This window comes from Rhyacophila brunnea, unplaced genomic scaffold (genome assembly GCF_057557595.1).
Source record: "Rhyacophila brunnea isolate RB1 unplaced genomic scaffold, BYU_Rbru_1.0 scaffold_20, whole genome shotgun sequence".
In the NCBI taxonomy this organism is placed as follows: domain Eukaryota; kingdom Metazoa; phylum Arthropoda; class Insecta; order Trichoptera; family Rhyacophilidae; genus Rhyacophila; species Rhyacophila brunnea.
Window position 1 is genome coordinate 24,024,394 of NW_028232860.1, and position 19,574 is coordinate 24,043,967.

The 19,574-nt window shown below is 32.9% G+C and overlaps 2 protein-coding genes across 2 annotated transcripts; both read left to right on the top strand.

Annotated features, from left to right (window-relative positions):
- Positions 1 to 5,022: 5,022 nt before the first annotated feature.
- Positions 5,023 to 7,540, top strand: LOC147071442 (protein G12-like). Its single transcript, XM_085948655.1, has 2 exons — positions 5,023 to 5,464; positions 7,124 to 7,540. The coding sequence occupies exons 1-2, from the start codon at positions 5,231 to 5,233 to the stop codon at positions 7,520 to 7,522; spliced, it is 633 nt and encodes a 210-aa protein (XP_085804781.1). The 5' UTR covers positions 5,023 to 5,230; the 3' UTR covers positions 7,523 to 7,540.
- A 1,600-nt stretch (positions 7,541 to 9,140) lies between these two features.
- On the top strand, positions 9,141 to 16,122 carry LOC147071443 (protein G12-like). The gene is made up of 3 exons (XM_085948585.1): positions 9,141 to 9,197; positions 12,814 to 13,011; positions 15,706 to 16,122. Exons 1-3 carry the CDS (start codon positions 9,141 to 9,143, stop codon positions 16,120 to 16,122), a joined length of 672 nt encoding a protein of 223 aa, XP_085804711.1.
- Positions 16,123 to 19,574: the final 3,452 nt, after the last annotated feature.

Below are 19,574 nucleotides of genomic sequence, written 5' to 3' on the forward strand. Positions count from 1 at the left end.
TTCAATATTAAATGTATTTGTTAGTTGTTTCTTACCTCATTTGCCCTTACTGAAGTACAAAAAATTAAATATACCACAAATGGGATTATTTGAATCCCTATGAGAGCCATTTTTCCAATTGTTATAAATGATGTCTTTGAAATATTAATTATTCAATCGTCGTAAGTCAACTCACGAACGTTTACAATCATCGGACCTTATATCAGATTCTTCTGTTGTGATAAATTAAGTAAAACATAAAGGCTTTACAAAATATAGGAGCTTATAGTTGTGACTATCATAATAAATTAAAGAAATATTATATATGCAACAATTTAACGATGAATATGCATACATATGTAATTTCTTCTAATGCGCAGGAATTAGGTAAGTAGAGCTAATGTAATTATTTTCCGGGTGGTAACATACCCACTTGTGGAGTTGTGGGTCTTGGGTACAAATCCCGAGTCTGTCAAATTCACATAGGTATTGCCGTTACAAATTTGACATTTGAATTTAATTTACTTCTTTGTCAATTTTACGTAGACAGCCGAGCATTATTTTTATGATGAATAATCTGGAAAAAAACGGAGAAATGCATACATATAACGCCTGTACGTGCATGGATTTACTGGCACCAATAGTGTGTATTTTAAACTATTGCGGTAATAACTGTTAACACGTAAAAGTGTTAATTGTCTCTCCAATCTCATTGTTCAAGCTTAAGCGAGATGTAATGTTGTCATTATATGGTGCTATTTCACAGGTTCGGATAGGTTCGTAGAAAATCAGTAAACGTCAAAATGTTCTGTGCGGTGTAGTACATATTTCGTCGGGCAGGTTCCCCACTATAATAGTTGTTCTACTATGCATTCCCAACGTCATGCAAGTATCAATTGATGCGTGAAAATTCAGAAGCTTCTGAACTTTTTTGATCCATGCATTTTCTTGTTATGGCCACGATAATACGTAATGTCAGCAGTAAATCCATGTACATGTAAACGGGGTAATAAGTTATGTAAACAAAGTCACAGACTTCAAACCAGAATGCTGTCAATAGAAGAAGAAAATCATAAACATGTCACCAACAAGTTTGATTCTAAAATTGAGCTGACTTTAAAATTCCTAATAAAGAATGCATAAATAAGACTGGTTCTATCTAGAGTAGGCCAAGGCAAACTATGGCCCGCCAAGTATTTCTGTGGGCCCGTGAGCATTAATTGTGTTTCTGAAAAAAGTTTACTTTTTTCTAAATTTTAACGCCTTTTTAAATATAAAATTAGAATACACATTAATTGCACCGTCGACAAGAAATCTGCAAATTTTACAACATCCTTAATTCGGACAAATTTGAACAACTTAAAGATTTTGCTCGAAAAATCTTGGTTATTTTTGGATCAACCTACATTTATGTGAACAAACATTATCAGTTATGAATATGATCGGGCATCACCAAGGAGTTTTAAGAATCTCAACTACAAAATTAACACCTGAAATAAAAAAAAATGTTGAAAAATGTAAAAGTTTCATTCTTCTCATTAAATTGTTAAGTAGGTATTAGAGATTCAATTAATTTTTTATGTTGAAATTCCTTTTTCATAATAATAAATAATGTCTAAAATAGTATTTTACTTTTTGTATTTTCATTTTATACTCCTAATATGGCCGTTCATTCAAAAAGTTTGACCAGGCCTGATCTAGAGTATCTTTGGTCTTAGCAGTCTTTTTAATCTGTATTTTCATATTTTTAGGGATTTTTGAATTTATGAATAAGTAATATTATGATTCCATCCTTTATAATAGTAAAATAGACTGTAGTATGATATTTTTACCTGCCGGTTGCTAATTACAAAGAAGTGTAATTACTACATGTTCCGTGTAATTTCATAACATGACTTGTAATTATGACATAATCTAAGAGGTATATATCACCATATCTTTGATTGATAGATTGCCGGTAAAATGACAAGCAGTTATTGAAGTCATGCAATATTTTGTTGAAGAGTACCTAGGTAATTAGAAGGGGTTCATTAATATTTTTTCTTCCGTGAATGAAACGATTAATTACTAATTAAATGCATTATCTATTGAGGCATTCCTAGCATGTGAAATATATGGAAATAAAAACAATGAAAATATGTGGAAAGGACGAAATAATAGTACTATTTACAGTTTTCATTTACAGATGATCAATTGGGAGGGATTCGGATACAACTATGCCCCACGCAGAGGCCTATTGACATGGAATGACAATTATTCTCAATTATTGTATCGCGTCTTTTGTTTTATAAACAAAACCACAGGGTTCTATTTGTGGTGGTCTTTCATCTGGGAGCTCCAGGTTAGACCGGTGAGGTTACAATGAATTTATATGATTTTCTCATTTCTATTAATACACTACTGTCATTGGGCCTTTTGGCCTGTTGTAGTGTTATAAAGAATATTATGAATATAATTATATAATATATATTTTTCCCCCCTATTTATGGTCCAAATTCTTTGTTAGTACCTGATATTGATTTTGTATTTTGCTTGGCAGATACTGTTTTATGGTAAAGTAAATAAGTCCCTAAGGCTAAGGCCACACAGGTGGGTGCCTCGCTTGGTGCTTAATGCTACGCTACCACCTAGGTGACATATCCTAGCGAACGGACGCATACTTCACACCTTGCTACGTGATTATTTGTCACCTAGTGAGTCTCCCGGCGAAGAGACATGTTGGTTAATTTTATTGTGTCACCTAGTGATTTTGCAAGATGGAGGAAATTTAAATAGGAGCAGTTTATAAAGAGAGCCCCTGTGGAATGGATCTAACAAATTATACAAAAATGTCCAACGTCAAATCTGTATACCAGAGGTAAACTACGGTAAATCCAAAATGACAACTTCACAGGAGAGATGAATTTGTGATTTTTGGAAATTTCAACTTGTGGCATTCGTGAATGGAAAAAGATAAAATTTATCTATTTATCAAAACCTTTTTGTTTGTTTACCGCTGTAGTTTGATTATAAGTTTCATCAAAAGAATTGTATGTTTTCTTACTGTTGTTTACCTCTAATAGTAATGGAGTTACAATGACATTTTTAATTTTTAACTTTTATAATAAGTGTAATATGAGTTACAGCTGTTTACCACGTATGCAGGATAAGTAATGAAGTAACAATATACCAATAACTCCATTTCACGATTTTTGGAGTTACAATAGTTTACCTCTGGTATACAGAAATGTTTCCTGGTTCATCCTCAAATAACTAAAAAACTTTTCATTGTAAGTATTTCCGAAAGTCTTTGTAGAGAAGTTGAAACTCTCCATGAGTACTTCTAGATGAATTGATATTATGCACCCAACAAGTTCGAATTTGAGACTTTCGAAATTTGAAACTTAAATTCCCTGTGAGAAGTAGCTTTCTAGTTGGTTTTGAGAGTGACATAGTTCAGTGCTCCGCAACCGGCGTGCAGTAAGACGATGCTAGGTGTGCCGCGGAGCAATGGTTAAAAAAAACACAAATAATTTTGTATATTATACAATATTTACTTAATAGCCAAATTTGCGTACATGGCTGGTAATAGATTTGAGCACCTGCATGAACTTAATAAAATAATGTAAGGTCAGAATGAAAATATATGAACGTGATCTGATAAATTAGAAGGAGTTAAGACATTTACAAATGTATCTCTACAAATGTATCAAAGGACCTACCAGACCACCAATGAAAACTAGCAATTAATTTTGGATCTGTCTCAAAAAAATTTAAGTAACTTTGCTTCAAAAGAAATTTCATCGTTACTTTCATACAATCAATACGACTGAATCCGAAACCCTTTTGCAACCAATGACGAAAGTTCTATGGAAGCGCTTTCCCTATAAATTCGAGAGTAATTTTTTTAATTGAGAAACAAAACTGAACTTCGCCGATGTTCCATTGGCTATTTTCTGGATTTCGGTTTATAAAGAAAATCCTCGTATTTTTGACAAGGCTATCACAGTTAAGCTCCTATTTTCTACGACATATCTAGGTGAGCAAAGTTTTTCAACTCAAGTTATAATTAAAAATAATATACAGTCTTGCTTGAAGGGTCTTGACCAAGAACTTCGGGTTGCTCTTTCAAATATCAAGTCAAAATATATTAAACTTTTACGTTCATTGGAACAAGATCAGGTATCACATTAATTAGTTATTTTATTGATAATATAAATACATGGGAATATGTACATTTGGTTCTTCATTTTGAGTTATGTATATTTAATTATTTATTAAATAAAAAACATAACATAAGTAGGTAATGTAATTTTGGTGCATGTCCCCCACAAGGTGGGGGGCTCTAGCCTGAGGGTCCAGGCTCAGAGGGGCGGCGTGGCAGGTCAAGCAGATAAGTGAGATAAACACAAATTACAATTTTGCTCTAATAGCAAAAAAGTCGCCTGCAGCGCTGTTTCACTTTGCTGATATTATTATTTTTAAAACATACAATTGTGGGATACAATAATTTATTATTATTTTATCAATACTTGACAAATAATTATTCTTAACCAGACAACTAATCATAATTCAAGTGGATGTATTAATAAATACAAAAAATCGCTAAACATAGAATAAATACAATTAATTTTACCTCGAACACCATTTGAAAAACGCTATTTTAAAGTATCACACTGTCTTCAACATTAGCGATAGGTAGAGGTGGGGGCGCCGAAGATTCTAGCCTGGGGTCCTTGTTTTCGTGTATAAATTGTTTTACGCGTGGTGTGCCGTGGAATTCAGGGAAGAACTTTAGTGTGCCGTGGGTGAGAAAAGGTTGCGGAGCACTGACATAGTTGTTGACTTGAGCACTCCCAAATGTCAACTGAATTTGTACCTAAGCATGTAGCGTGCAATGTGGCAGTAATGTTTTTATTAGACAAGCATAGCACCTAGCTTAGCACTAAGCGAAGAACTTCGGTGTGGCCCTGGCCTAAGTAAACTTTGACACTTTGTCTAGAACCTGCTGTTTGTTTTAAGGAATGAATCATTATCTAAAATGGTATTTTTTTGATCTTAAAGATTCATATCAAAGATCAGATATTGAAATATTGTGATTATCTGTTGTTTTAAAGATAAGATAATGATATTTTTTAAAGTTACTAATTGAAAACACCAGACAAATAACTGATTAGACAAAATTGATAAAATTTCGATTGTATAAATATAAAATATCCCTGTCTATTCGATTTGTGTGCACCTACTAGTTAGAGGCCAATATTCAGAGAAAATGAAGGTGTTTGCTATTTTCTTTGTAGCCATTTTCGGCCTTACATCAGGCATAAGCGACTTTTCGCAGGATTTGCGTGAATTTATCGCTATTCTGCCAATGCCAGAGATTAGGGCAGTTATAAAAAAGTATGACAATGATGTAGAGCTCGAGACCACAACTAATTTCGTTTTGTTCACTCAAGAGTTCAAAGACTTGGTCCTGGAAGCTGAAACCGTTCCAGAATACTTAAATGTAAGTGAGCTAACAAAATATATATTATCAAGTGTCTATTTCCTATTGTCGAGATGTCCACAATTCAAAAGTTGTGGTAAACAACAATGTGTTTGAGCTTAAAACTTAAATGATCTGTTTAATTAAATGTTAATTTCTGTGTTGTATTTTCAAATTCGATAACATACCCTGCTTTATTAACCGAATTATTGCAATAAATATATCGTCACCTCAATACTGCAACTAGATAACTCTGATTTGGTCATTGTTGGGAAAATGAAATTTAAATTGATTAACATAAATCTAGATTCTAGGCTATAATTATTATTTAAAATAAAAATGGAAAATTGTGCTTTTCTAATTGGGATTTGGGTCTAATTATTTCTTTAATGCATTTATGGTTTTAAAGTTATCTAATATTTTCAAACACAAAGTTCCCATTAACTTCTGATTTACCTAGTTTGACATTTGTAGAAAAGGAAATGCAGAATCATATTGAATAGCTATCTCAAAAACAGTTAAAATCAAGTTATCTAGTTGTAGTATTGAGGTGACGATATGCAAAATAACATTGGACATATTGGCATTTGTTTGAATTTTTTAGATTTATCAATTTCTGTAAGTCAATTTAAATTTTTTTTGTATGCTTTTGACAGGTTATATATATATATATTGTTTGAAATTAGATATTATACGACATGTACATATTTTTTATTCGATTTCGATCGTCATGACGTGGTCACACCTGCATTTTATTTATATTTGCAACATAGCCCACGCCTTCGCAAGCTCCTATTTTTAAACTAAGGTTTTTAAGATAGGGTATACTTAGTTCACTCAGTGTGCTACCATATAACTTTTTAAAATATTATTGTTAATATTATTTTTATTTAACTATTGTTAACAATTATTTTTTTTAATCGCTTTGAATTTGTAATTTGTCAAATTAATTACATTATGTAAAATAAATAAATGTGAATTTGAATACACAAACAAGTGATAGAGCTCTACCTTGCTTGTACCTCGTTCCCCAGATGCCCACAGAAACTTTTTCTGCAGTGGAAAACAGTCCAAAACTTAACACATCCTCGCATACCCGATAACTACACATTTGAAATGGTAAAAAGTTTTGTGCATCTCTCAAATCACTTGTTACTCATGAAAATGATATAGGTACAGTGGTTTGAGAAATGTCATTTGATCTTCTAATTAATGCATCTTTGTCTTATTTTGAATGTACTACAGCCCAAATAGAATCTTAGCCTCCTTTACCTACTTCGATGTCGAGAATCGTACTTGCTTTGCTCACCACTTCATTTGTAGTACCCATGTCTCTGGCATATGCTGCACATGGTCAGCTCAATTCAGTTTCAGGAGTTTTACGAAGGTTGGGAGTTTCAAATCCCGGTAAATGCGATACAACTCATCGTTAAACCTGATTCTCCATACCTCACCCTCACCCACGGATCTGTACATATGCCGCAGAATTTTCCTCTCAAAGGTGTCGATCAGTTCAACTGCTTTTGTTTCCATATGTTTTACAGTTTTATAAAGATAAATCTTTGTTTTTCTGAGGACACTGCGAATGTGTACCGCGATCTAATTACCAAATGCCTTTTAATTATGTGTATGACAAAAATTTCTATGCAATTTATAATTTTGTTTTAATATTTCTTTCAGATACTGAATTATCTCAATGATTCTGGGCTGGAAGTGTACAAATATCTGAATCTTCTACACGAAGCAATCGGTATCAAGCCGATACACCCACCGAGTAAAATTGTTCGCCGTGAAGTGTCAACAAGAGTATCTTTGAAGCAGGTCGCAGACGAAATTAGAGCCATCATGCCCAAGAAAGAGATTGCAGCACTTCACGACAAGAAAATGACCACTAGTAAAGCGTACAAATATTTCTCTGACAGGATTGAGGCTGATGAGATGACAGTTATGGTTAAAAATTTGGACAACAACAAAGTAATGCAAAAAATCTTGGAAACTCTGATGAAGAATGGAATCGATATGAGAGATGGTGTGATTTTTAACTTAGAGATGTTTGGATTCAGACCTTACAGTACTTAAATCATATGTATTATTATTCTCATACTTGTAATATAAAATATTATTAAAAATTATACAAAAATTTATATATTTTTTAATTTATACTTACTACATTCCTCATCCCTACAGAAATATAATGCAATAAACTCTTGGTTATTTGGGTCCTGATTATCTGTACATGACGGTGGTGAAGGGTGGGGAGGTATGCTGTAAAGATTCAACATAAATAATGCACACTAAACTTTGTCTGTCATGCGTTTTTGATTTCATTGAACTGACTATAAATACCTAGCAGATGGTTTTGGTTAGTTTTTTTAAATTCTATTAAACCCTGCATAACCAAGCCATAATAGATAATAGTCAAAAAATATTTGTCTATCTATAAAATATCTAAAATTATGCCATTAAATCGTACATAATTTTTTTTCTATTATGGCAGGGCATCACCATCTGTAATACGTATTCTTAATTCAATAAAAACAAATAAGTATGAATGAAAAGGTACAATTGTATTCTTAGTTCAATTAAAACAAATAAGTATGATTGACAAGTTTGGTGTGCATTATTTATGTCAGATCTTAACAGCCCACCTCCACCCCTATTACCACCACCATCCACCACATATTATACACATAAATAAAGTCTATTAAATGGCATTTTACAACAAAGTTATAAAAAAAAATCAGATTATTCATGTTTTCCTCTATCCATGGTGAGGACGCCATCATAAGTTCGGATAATTGAGAATATTATTTATCAACATGAATTCAAAAAGAAGTATAAAAAACCATTCATATTTAAAAAAATATACATATATATACTGCAACGGTTAGAGTTGTGGAGGTCAACAACCCAAGCCTTGTCAGCAAACGCTGGTCGAATTGCTATATAGGGGTTGATGCATTTGAATGTTACCTTATAAGGTAAGGAATGCAATGTGCAAACGCTGTGAGATTGCGAGGGTCGAATAATTTACAATCAACGTATTATTCAATTGTTGCATTCGTCAATAAATAGCTGATCACAAGTTATTGCACATGCATTCTTTGGATATCTACCTTACATTCCTTAATAGTTACCATATTATAAGATGCGAAAACTCCCACTTTAGGGCTGACCTGAAGTGACCGACATTCATCCGACATACATCTCTTAAAGAGTTATTCCTTAGAAGAGAGATAAATGATCCTGTCAACAATCTTCTCATTACTTCAAAAAATCCTCCATGGAGGACATAATAGTCGTAATACAACATTTCAAAATCACCAAATGAACATAAATATATATTTAATTGTCTAGGCCTGGTGTCAGTTGCGCAATCTTTCAAAATGCTTCTTAAACACTTTTCCCATCGCACTTTTCCCCTCCCCTCTTGGCCATGTTAACTTTGAGAATAAGACAGAGTATGTCAATTTTACATATTGAGAAGCAAGATCTGACTGTTTTGAAATATGATACGTCACGGCTGACGTCTTAATTTATGGTTCCCCCCGAGCTGTCAAATATCGAGTGACTAATAGCAGCAACATAATATTTGTTTTACTGCAATCACAGTGACATGACTAATATAATTGTAGGTTATGTTTATATGTCTGATGTGTCAATACAAAATTCTTGTGTTTGGCTCATTACCGACTAGATGGCGCTGGTACGGTTTTATCCGCCTGTGTTCTGTCTCATCCACTTGGATTCGGATGTAACAGTAGCACGAACATACCCGAATTTGACCGACATGCTATCAACCTAAATTTTTGCACTATTATGAATTGGAGATAGTCGACGATAACTGCTTTGTGTATGGAATGCATTCCATGTTAATTTGGACCGATGAAAATAACAGAAACATGCTAAAGTGCTAACCGTTAAGAATAGACCCGCTGGAATTGGAGGAGATATTTTATATAAGTACCTAAGTTTTATAAATATTATTTTATAATAATATACTTAATTTAGTTTTACATTATTAGGTATAGTCCACGCACTTTACAGAGTCACTGTTGTACGCTAAAATTGCTTCGCAGCTGGATTGGTATTATTTGTGTGTATGCATTAAGGCCTGTAATAAAACCCTACTTAGGACCACCTGCAATTATTACTTTATCACTAATTGGTTAGACGTACAGTGCGGGGCGTAAAGGGCGGAGTTTCTTTTGTTATTAAGAGTCGCTGGTCATAAACAGGTCATAAACTCATTCTTTGGAGTCGTCTACAGTGTGTTCATATAGTGACTGTTATCTGGTTATCTATATAGCTGGGCGCGTCTTTAGTGTCCAATGTATGAAATTATGTTCTTCCTATTATTTATTTTACTTTGACAGCATTATACTTATAGTTGGAAATGCCATTTCGTCGTTGAAACTAGAAAATTGTGTAACTCCGTTTTAATCGAAAATTGACTTTGAATGCCATCTAGTGGCCGTTGATAATATCTATCCATCTTGCAAATTTTGTAATTCCAGAAAAATTGTATCATTGCTAAATCATGGATGATTTCACTCCAAAACCAAATATTTGTATAGAAAACCATAATGTTTTTTGTCTCTCCTGTAAAGTAGTGTTTTTGGAGTTACACAATTTTCTAGTTTCAACGACGATTTGTAATAATTGTTCTCAGAAGTCCTAATGATTTATTTTTTTTCGACCATGTCCGATCCTGATAGGATCATATGGGCCTCCACAGAGTAGAGGTTTGTATTGACAGATTTTGTTTTTTACGAGAAATGGATGTCAGCCACTTGCTCACCCTATTAGGTCCATGCCCTGACACACACAAATTGAAAAACAATATGTGTACTTGCCAGACCCAGGATTCGAACCTGGGACCCACGGCTTTGTAGTCCAACGCTTATGCCGCGCGGCCACCGTGGGTGTGATATATATGAATGATAATATGTATAATTAAATGACATTTCCAACAAAATTATGTATTTACGGTATTATAATTGTCTTTAATTGTTTAGTTCTCTATACATTTATAACTAATCTGTTAAATAACGATAATGATATCGTTAAGGCTAATTCATAAATTCCAAAACATTGTATATTCCCAATCCTAACTAAATAAATAATAATACAAGATGTTTTCATTGAATTGTAACTATCAGTATAAGTAAATAATATACAGGTACCTACGTTCTAATGTACCCATTTTTATTCCATATTTTATAAAAACAATAAGTCATAAAAATATGCTTATTTACCGTAATTCTTCATGCACACCCTGTGTCAATACTACCAAAGAACACCGACACAAATCATTTTTAGCGTACAACAGTGTCCCTGTAGAACGAAATACCTCTACTCATTGTTATTTTGTTTTTTGTTTTTATTGTTGTTATTATGTATACTTACATAATATCATGATAATTATCTATTGTAATCATTATCAATTCTATTTATGTGTGAATAAATATTCTATTATATAATCAATGGTATTAAAATACAATATGTGATTAGGATGATCTGATATTATTCTTTATTTAGATATAGAAATAAACAATAATAAAATACATAACTTGAACTGATAAGACAATCTATAAAGGTTTGATTTTAGAATAATACGTAAACATTGTATCAGTTGGAGCAAGTAGCAAGTGTTGCCACTGTTTATAACACAATTTAATAAATCAAGATGAAATTAATTGTGTTCCTTTTTGTGGCCATTTGTAGCTTTAGTGCCGGAAACGAGCTAAATGTAGATCTAATCGAATTCAGCGCTCTCCTTCCAGCTGACGGAATATTAGAAATTCTAGAAAAATATAAGAGTGATGAAGAATACTTAAATGCGACTGTGTACGTTTTGTTTGACCCGGAGTTCAAAAGCTTGGTGCTTTTGTCTGAGACTGTACCTGAATATATTGAGGTGACTAATTAATTTTCTTGACTAATTTAATTATGAATATTTATTTAATGTTTTTAGAGATTCATTTTAAAGGCTCTGCATTAGTGGCGGTTTGATCCGGTGATTCAAATTATGGGCTGTAAAAATACACAATGTTAAATGATTTCTTAATTTTTTTTTTTGTAAACTAAGAGGCCATCCATAGATTGAAACTGTATGCGGTTTAGAAGCGTGTGCCATGCTAAACTTATGATTTCTGTTCATGAAAATATATTTTCACTTAGTTTGTAAGTGTATACTGTATGGTATAAACGGATTCCTTGAACAGCAATTATAAGTTCAGTATGGCACACGGTTCTAAACCGCATACGTTTTCACTCTACGTATGGCCCATTAATAGATTCATATTGTGGTTTGAACAGACGTCACGCAGAGTAATAGTGCCTGTACACGTAGATGGATTTACTATCACCGGTAGTGTGTAAATTAAATTATCGCAATAATAACTGTTTACATGTAAAAGTGCTGACTGTCTCGCTGATCGCATTCTTCAAGCGTAAGCGAGACGCGTTGTTGTCATTGATTGTGCTGTTTGATTGGTTGTGTAAATTGGTAAACATCAAAATGTTCAGCACTATCGTTCTACTGCGCAGGCACAGATATTGCACAAGTTCTAACTGTCACTTGAAAATTCTATATAAACAGGGTATAATACCCCATTACGTGCATGGATTTACTGTTCACAGTACGTATTATCGCGACCATAACAAGAAAATGCACGTGAAAACATGTATTATCATGCAAGTTGCAAGATTGCATGCATGAATCAAAAATGTGCTAAAGCTTCTGAATTTTCACGCGACAGTTGGGATTTGTTTGATATCTAAAATGATAGTGGCGAATCTGCCGGTAAAAAAACGAACTACACCGCACATTCTGAGGACTCATTTTGAGGTTAATCGATTTTCACGACCTGTCAAATGTATTATAAAATGACATCGCGTCTCGTTTACCTACATTTGAAGAATGAGATTGACGAAACAGTTTAAAGACAGTAAGTTACCGTAATAGTCCAGAATTGTAGAAAATGTGGTACTTATCATAAAAGCAACAAAATATAAACACATTTTTATCTGAGAATAAGATATTCCATAAGAACATTAATTACCTATACTTTTTTTATAGTTATACTATATTTATGTTGCTATTCATGAGGGAGGGAGCAGTCAAAAATATGTAATAGCTCGAACCCTGTAATTTGAATTACCTACTTATTTAAAATAAACAAATTTATAGTAATTATGAGACGTTTCCTTTATTAAATTTACAGTTATTGGATTACTTAGATGAATCAGGCCTGGATGTATATGCTTAAATAAACAATCTACACGCTGCTATAGGAATAGAGCCGATACCCCGCCCGACCAGAGCAAACAGCCATCATGACTCTTCAAGAATTATTCTGAATCAGATTCGAGACGAAATCCGTCAGATTATGCCGAAGGAAAAGATTGCTGCACTGCACGAGTCAAAAATGAAGACCAGCAAAGCCTTCAAATATTTCACAGACAGGCTTAAGACTCCAGAAATATCTCAGTTGGTGCAGACTGTAAAAGAAAATGTATCATTGCAGCATATTGATCAGACTTTTTTGAAACATGGAATCGATGTAAATGATTCGTTACTTTTTTATTTGCAATATAGTGGCTTTAGACCACTTTGAAAGTAAATTGTTACAGCTTGTATTTTGTGTTATTGATCACTGCCAGAGCCGAGTTAACTCGTCAAAGCATGTATGTTACGTCAGGCCATGGAAGAATTAACTCGTGCGTTCTTGTAAACGTCATAACTTCTAAATAAACTGTTTGTTTATGTTTTCTAAACACTATTTATCATTTTAGTGTGAAAATATTCACGATAAACTCAAGAAACATGTTGATTTTGTAAGTTTTAACAAATATTATTCATTCTGTTCCTATTTCATATTTTTTAAGGGATTTATTTTATTCCAAAAATAGCTCCACTCCACCACACCACCACAAATCCACCTAGTAAAATTGGCTGGTTGTGATAAGGTTAAGAAGGTACATGAGTTAAACACAAAAATCTTTGATACATTTGTTTTCATTAAACAATATAGGACTAGAATAATGACACAGGTGGCAGTGTCACCTGTCAGAATTCTTCGATGTGGTTTAGTTCTGCAACATAAATTATTTTGATTAACCACCACTACTACCAGACTTCTTTATACCTTTCCGTTAATAATCTGTCACGAATTAATTGTAATGTCATTTAATACTTTCTTATATACTTGATATGCTGAGCATCTGTCAAACTATTATAAGAGTATCATATCGTTTGTTCTCTTTCACAACTCGATTAAAATTAACGATTTCATTATTTGAATTTAGAATTTGCATTTACATGTATGTTTTCTCTCACCTTACACCTTTTAATATGTCTACTCCCTGTCCACTCTATCCTACACATTAACATAATATGTTTTCTCACATGTGTTACAGACAGACAGATAATAAATCCAGACAAATATAGTTAATTTTTACGTTTCATATTATTTTTTTTATTCAATTTTCGGAGGCAAGCAAAAATCCAAAATAATGCGGATGTAAATATTAAAGCACTCTCTAATTTCAGAGTTTGAATGAAAATTAGAGGTCCACTTTATGTCTCATTGTCATATGTTTAAGCTCATAAGTTTTTTTTCAACATGTTTGATTTTATCATTATTTTTGTGTGATAAAAATGTTGTATTGTAACAAAACACCTGATATGTTTTTATAAAGAGAAAACATAGATAGTGAAATCGTGAAAGTCAGCTAACAAAACCAGATCAATTATTATGTATTGACAAATTGATGCTAATGTGACATGGAAATAAATAGGAAGGTGAGTACCTCGTAGTTCAGAACATTGACATTGTAATTCCAGTGTTCACAATAGAGACGTCAAGTGAATTTTTGTTGTATCTTAATTATTATAAAAAAATGAAGTTAATTATTGCAGTGTTTTTGGTTGGTGCAATTAGTTGCACTTATGGTTTAAATGAATTGACTTCTAATCTTTTGGAATTCATTGAGTTGCTACCCGAAGATAAACTCAATGAAATTTACCAGAAGCATATCGGAGAAGAAGAATATAAAGAGCTCGTTAGTTATTTGAAAGGTGATGACTTCAAAAATCTGACACATGAATTTGAAACAATACCAGAGTTATTGACGGTAAGAATATTTTAATACTGTCGATTTGATTTAAGGGTGATACAAGTTAACAAATACTATGATTTTCCCTCCACCACCTGCCACGTCTCCACAGACGTTATGCAGGTGTATACCGTGGGGTAACGAACGTTAGGTGCTCTTCAAAGTTGTGCCGAAAGTGTCCCAGTGGGTCTATTCTATACTTATCGAACACTAAATTGATAAATAGTATCAAACTTAGGGTAGGTTTGTATCAAAATATTAGCACTTATTGTAACAATTACACGAAGCCGGTTTTTATTGTTGCAATAAGTGCGATATTTTAACAGCAGCAAGATAGGTGCTGTTAAAATATAGCACTTATTGCAACAATAAAAACCGGCTTCGTGTAATTGTTACAATAAGTGCTAATATTTTGATACAAACCTACCCTAAGTTTGATAATATTTTTCACTTTATCACTTTAGCGGTCGATAAGCATAGAATAGACCCACTGGAGCAACATCCCAAGACATTGGTTGACGTGCACTAGAGTGCGTCCTTTCTACTTCGATATACTTAATGTGTTACGGTCAATTCTCGATGAGAAAAGACCTTGCCGTAAAATACCCCAAACTTTTTAAAGGCTGAGAAATATTTCCTCGTAGATACCAAGTCACAATGGTCGACCGGTTCAACTGAGGGTCGGACCGACTTGAGAAGCTCTTCCCTTTCAACCAATATATATAGGGACACTCTCAGAGGATGTGATTGGCATCCTGCAATTTGCCACATAAGCAAGACGGAGTTTCTATTAGGTCAAGCTGACGGAGCAAAACCACTGTGTCCATATGATTTATACTTACTAAGTTTTTTTAAATAGATATTAGATTAATAATTTCTCTTTTGCTTGGAAGAACCCTTGAAGCGTTTTGTAAAATCTCCGGAACCCTTACCTGACTGATGCACAATGGAAAATTTAAGATTCCGAAAGCCAAAACCCGGGTCGCAAAATAATTACTCAAATGGAATATAGTACAAAATTTAAATCCATTAGAATGTAAACACTTTGTTCAGTTCTTTCTTATCTGATATATTTTTCACTTAACTTATGTACTTACTATATTATGGCCAATGCGTATTAAAAAATTACTTTTTTTTAGCTTGTTGATTATTTGGAACAGTCTGGTCTAGAAGCTTCTGTTTATATGAATATATTAAATTCCATAATTGGACATGAACCGGTCGGACCTCCTAATAGTGGATTTGGGCACAATTCATCAAGAGACAAGCGGCCAATGGATGAGATTCTCAATGAGATCAGGGCGATCATGCCGCGAGATAAGATTGCGGCGCTTCACAGGAACCAGTTGGATAATGCCGAAGATTTCAGATATTTCGTCAAAAGGCTGGAGTCCAATGAACTCAAACAGATCGTGAGCAATTTCAAAAGCAATAAAGATATGCAGAGAATCCGGAAAGCTTTGTATGAAAACGGGATCGATTCGAGGAATTTGATAATATTTTACACGGAACTGTTTGGGCTTAAATCTATTGGAATGTTATCGGATTTATTGTGAAACAAACATGTATTTCATGATTACTCTGTAACTTATTGTGTTTTTATAGTGGACGCCATTTTAATTTATTTGTTAATTCTGCAAATAATATGTAAAACTAGTCAATACAAATTGTACAAGTTTTGTTTTTCCACCAAAGCGCATCTCCAAATAGGTACCTACATAGATAAATTAATAAAAATTAAAATTCATATCAATGCATGACGTATATACCTATATCCTGGTTGTGGCTTCAGATTTTAAATAAAATATTTTCTAATCACAAAATTTTTCTTTTTTAACATTTCAACAAGCTATGAGTCACAGTGACAGTAGTGTAGTAGTAGCAGTAAAACAATCACAGAAACACACAGATTTTGAGAAAATCATGTAAAACTATTGTGACCTCACCGGGAATCAAACCTAGATACGACAAGTCAGTGCCTTACATATTGGAATACGAGGGCCGCTACACAGAAGAGATATTCTTCGTCTGACAGCCCATGCTAAACCCATGCTAAGGGCTAATCCAGATTTTATTATAAGTATCAAAAAAATGCATGGAGAATTTGTCAAAGAATGTTTATTCCAGAACAGCATTGCAACGTTTGTATTTATTTTTAACAGATTCAGTATTTTATAGTTAAAAATAGACCATTAGGATGTAATCGGTCTTGTTTATAAAATAATTGTAGAAATAAAATATAATTAATGTATTATTGATTCTATCAAGTATAAACAAACAGTAAAAAAAATGTAATAGAATAAAAAACCTCAATATTTATAGGATTTTGAACCTGGCATAGGTACATATATATTTTTATTGTTCTTGAAAGTCCTTAACTTCATTTAAGAGAGGTATTTTTAATGATTGTGAAAGGAAAATTTGAAGAATTAAAAAAATTACATCTGGATTACCTTCTTCCCCAATTAGTTTGGATAATTAAGGTCCTACTGTAAGTGATAAATTATGACTTGATTATTCTTTTTAGCACTAAAGTAGGCCATCAGGCTCAATGAGAGTTATTAGTGTAGTAATAAAATTGAAACAATCACAAGTAGGGAATCCAATCCCAAGCCAAAATTGTGATCCCTGGATTTCGGGATTACAATTTGACGATCCGGGATTGGTGTTTTTTTTTTCCATAGTTGGTATAATTTTTTTTTATTTATACAAATAGTACCTATTGATAAAATCTGTCAAAAATGTCTAGTATAATTTATATTATTTAAGACATTTAATGTTACGATTTTTAAGATGTTTAAAGTTAAGAAAAGATAACTTTCATAAAATTCGGCTTAGAAACAAGTACCTGCCTGCACGTGCCTGGTGGTTAGACGCCAGAACGTGAGTCTAGCTGGTTGAATGACGAATTTATTATCTTTTTGATGTTCTTACGTGCGTATAACAAAAAATGGTTATTTATGATCAGTGAGTATTCGGCGATTCCCCCTGTGACGTACTTGACTAACATAATTTTTGTACACATACCAATTGATTGTGATTGATAAAAAAATCAATCCCGAAAGTTTCGGGATTAGGTTTACTAATCCCGGGATTCATAGGTATCGAAAATTGACCGGGATCCCGGGATTGGATTCCCTAATCACAAGTACCCAGGGTATGACAAAATCACATAAATATAATGTGACCCAGTGTTGAAGGGTGGAGGTAGACCGTTAAGATCCGATATAAATAGTAGTACACACTAAACTTTGTAGGGCTTCATTGAACTAAGAATACAAATTGCGGATAGTATTGGTTCGTTTTTAAAATTAAATTAAACACTGCGTAAACCAAGCCATAGTAGATAATATGTAGTCAAGAAATATTCACCTATCTATAAAATATCTAAAATTATACCATTAAATCATACATAATGTTAGATATTTTATAGGTAGCAGAATATTTTTTTTTAATATGGTTTGGTTGGGCAGGATAGTAATGAATTTTAAAAAACTAACCAACACCATCTGTAATAATAAATCTATTCTTCATTCAACAAACAAGTATGACTGAAAAAGTGTGCACTATTTTCGTCAAATCGCCCATATCACACCTGAATAAATACCAACTGCAATTTGTATTCTTAGTTCAACGAAAATAAATAAGTAGGACTGACGAAGTTTAGTGTGTACTATTTATGTCGGATCTTAACAGCTTACCCTCCGTCCCTGTTGTGACCTCACCGGGAATCGAACCTGGATGAAAGGCCAGTGCCTTATGCACTGGACTACGAGGGCCATGATAGACAAACTTCCCGTACTTGTATTATGACGACACTCCTTACTCTGTTAATCCACCTTACATCGACATGATTTTGAGATATTTTTAAAGGAGAAAAAAATGGCAGTAGAATGCGACAAATGTAACTTGAGGTACCACAGTTCGGAGAACTGATATCGTGCAATAGTCACATTGCAATAATACTGTCACCGCTGAGCATTTTGTTAAAGTTGTCGTAGTCAAACTAGGAAAGGTGAGTGAATAAAATAATACAAAATTCGTAAGAATGTAAATATACCTTTATTTAATTTAATATTGTACAATAAAATAAACATAACTTTTTACATAATATGCATTAAAAATAGCTGAGTGAGATTTTTGTTTGCGCACAATTTACATAGACATTTACAAAAATAAGTATCTTATTGCCTATTCTAATTATTAGTGGAGATTGTTAACGTTACGGTAATATTTAAGAGATATAAGTCGAAAATGTTCCCATTTTGTTAAAATCACACGCCGATGCCGTCCTTTAAGTGGCACGACTGCTTGCTTTACGATTACTTTATTGTACTACTTAAGATAATGACATTGTACAAAAATAAATTATTTCTTCGGCATATCACATTTGCGAGTGACAATCATTATCATTCACATGCTAATTATAATATAATATAAGCGAGACAATGCTGAACGGTTACCAATGATTTTAGTTAGTCACCAAAAGCACTAGCGCACCTCTATTCAGTCGAGACTTTAGAGATCTTACTACTGGCTCACTAAACGTACATTAATTCAGTTACTATACAGTTACGAGAATCTAACAATTTTTGTAACCAGAAATATGGTATAATAAATTGAAGAATTGAATGATAAGAGATGTTCCCCATTTAATAATATTTCTACATCTATTATATGCATTTGGGTTACGAGATTTCTATTTGATATTACGACGATTATTATATCATAATACTCCTAGATCCTAAATCGAGACAATTGAATATGGATAAATTAATGAGTACTTTCAAACACGAAAATTAGGACTCGTTAATACAAAATTGAAGCGACTATAACTGCATACATGTAACTAATACTTCTTTCAATACAAACAATTTGATTTACCATCAATTTGAAATAAAAATTAATTCATAAAATTGTTGAAAATACCAAAATAAAATTATGATCACTTGTTTTTGCGAAACTTGGATGAATACATTTTAAGTAATTAATGCGAAATTATCTTTAC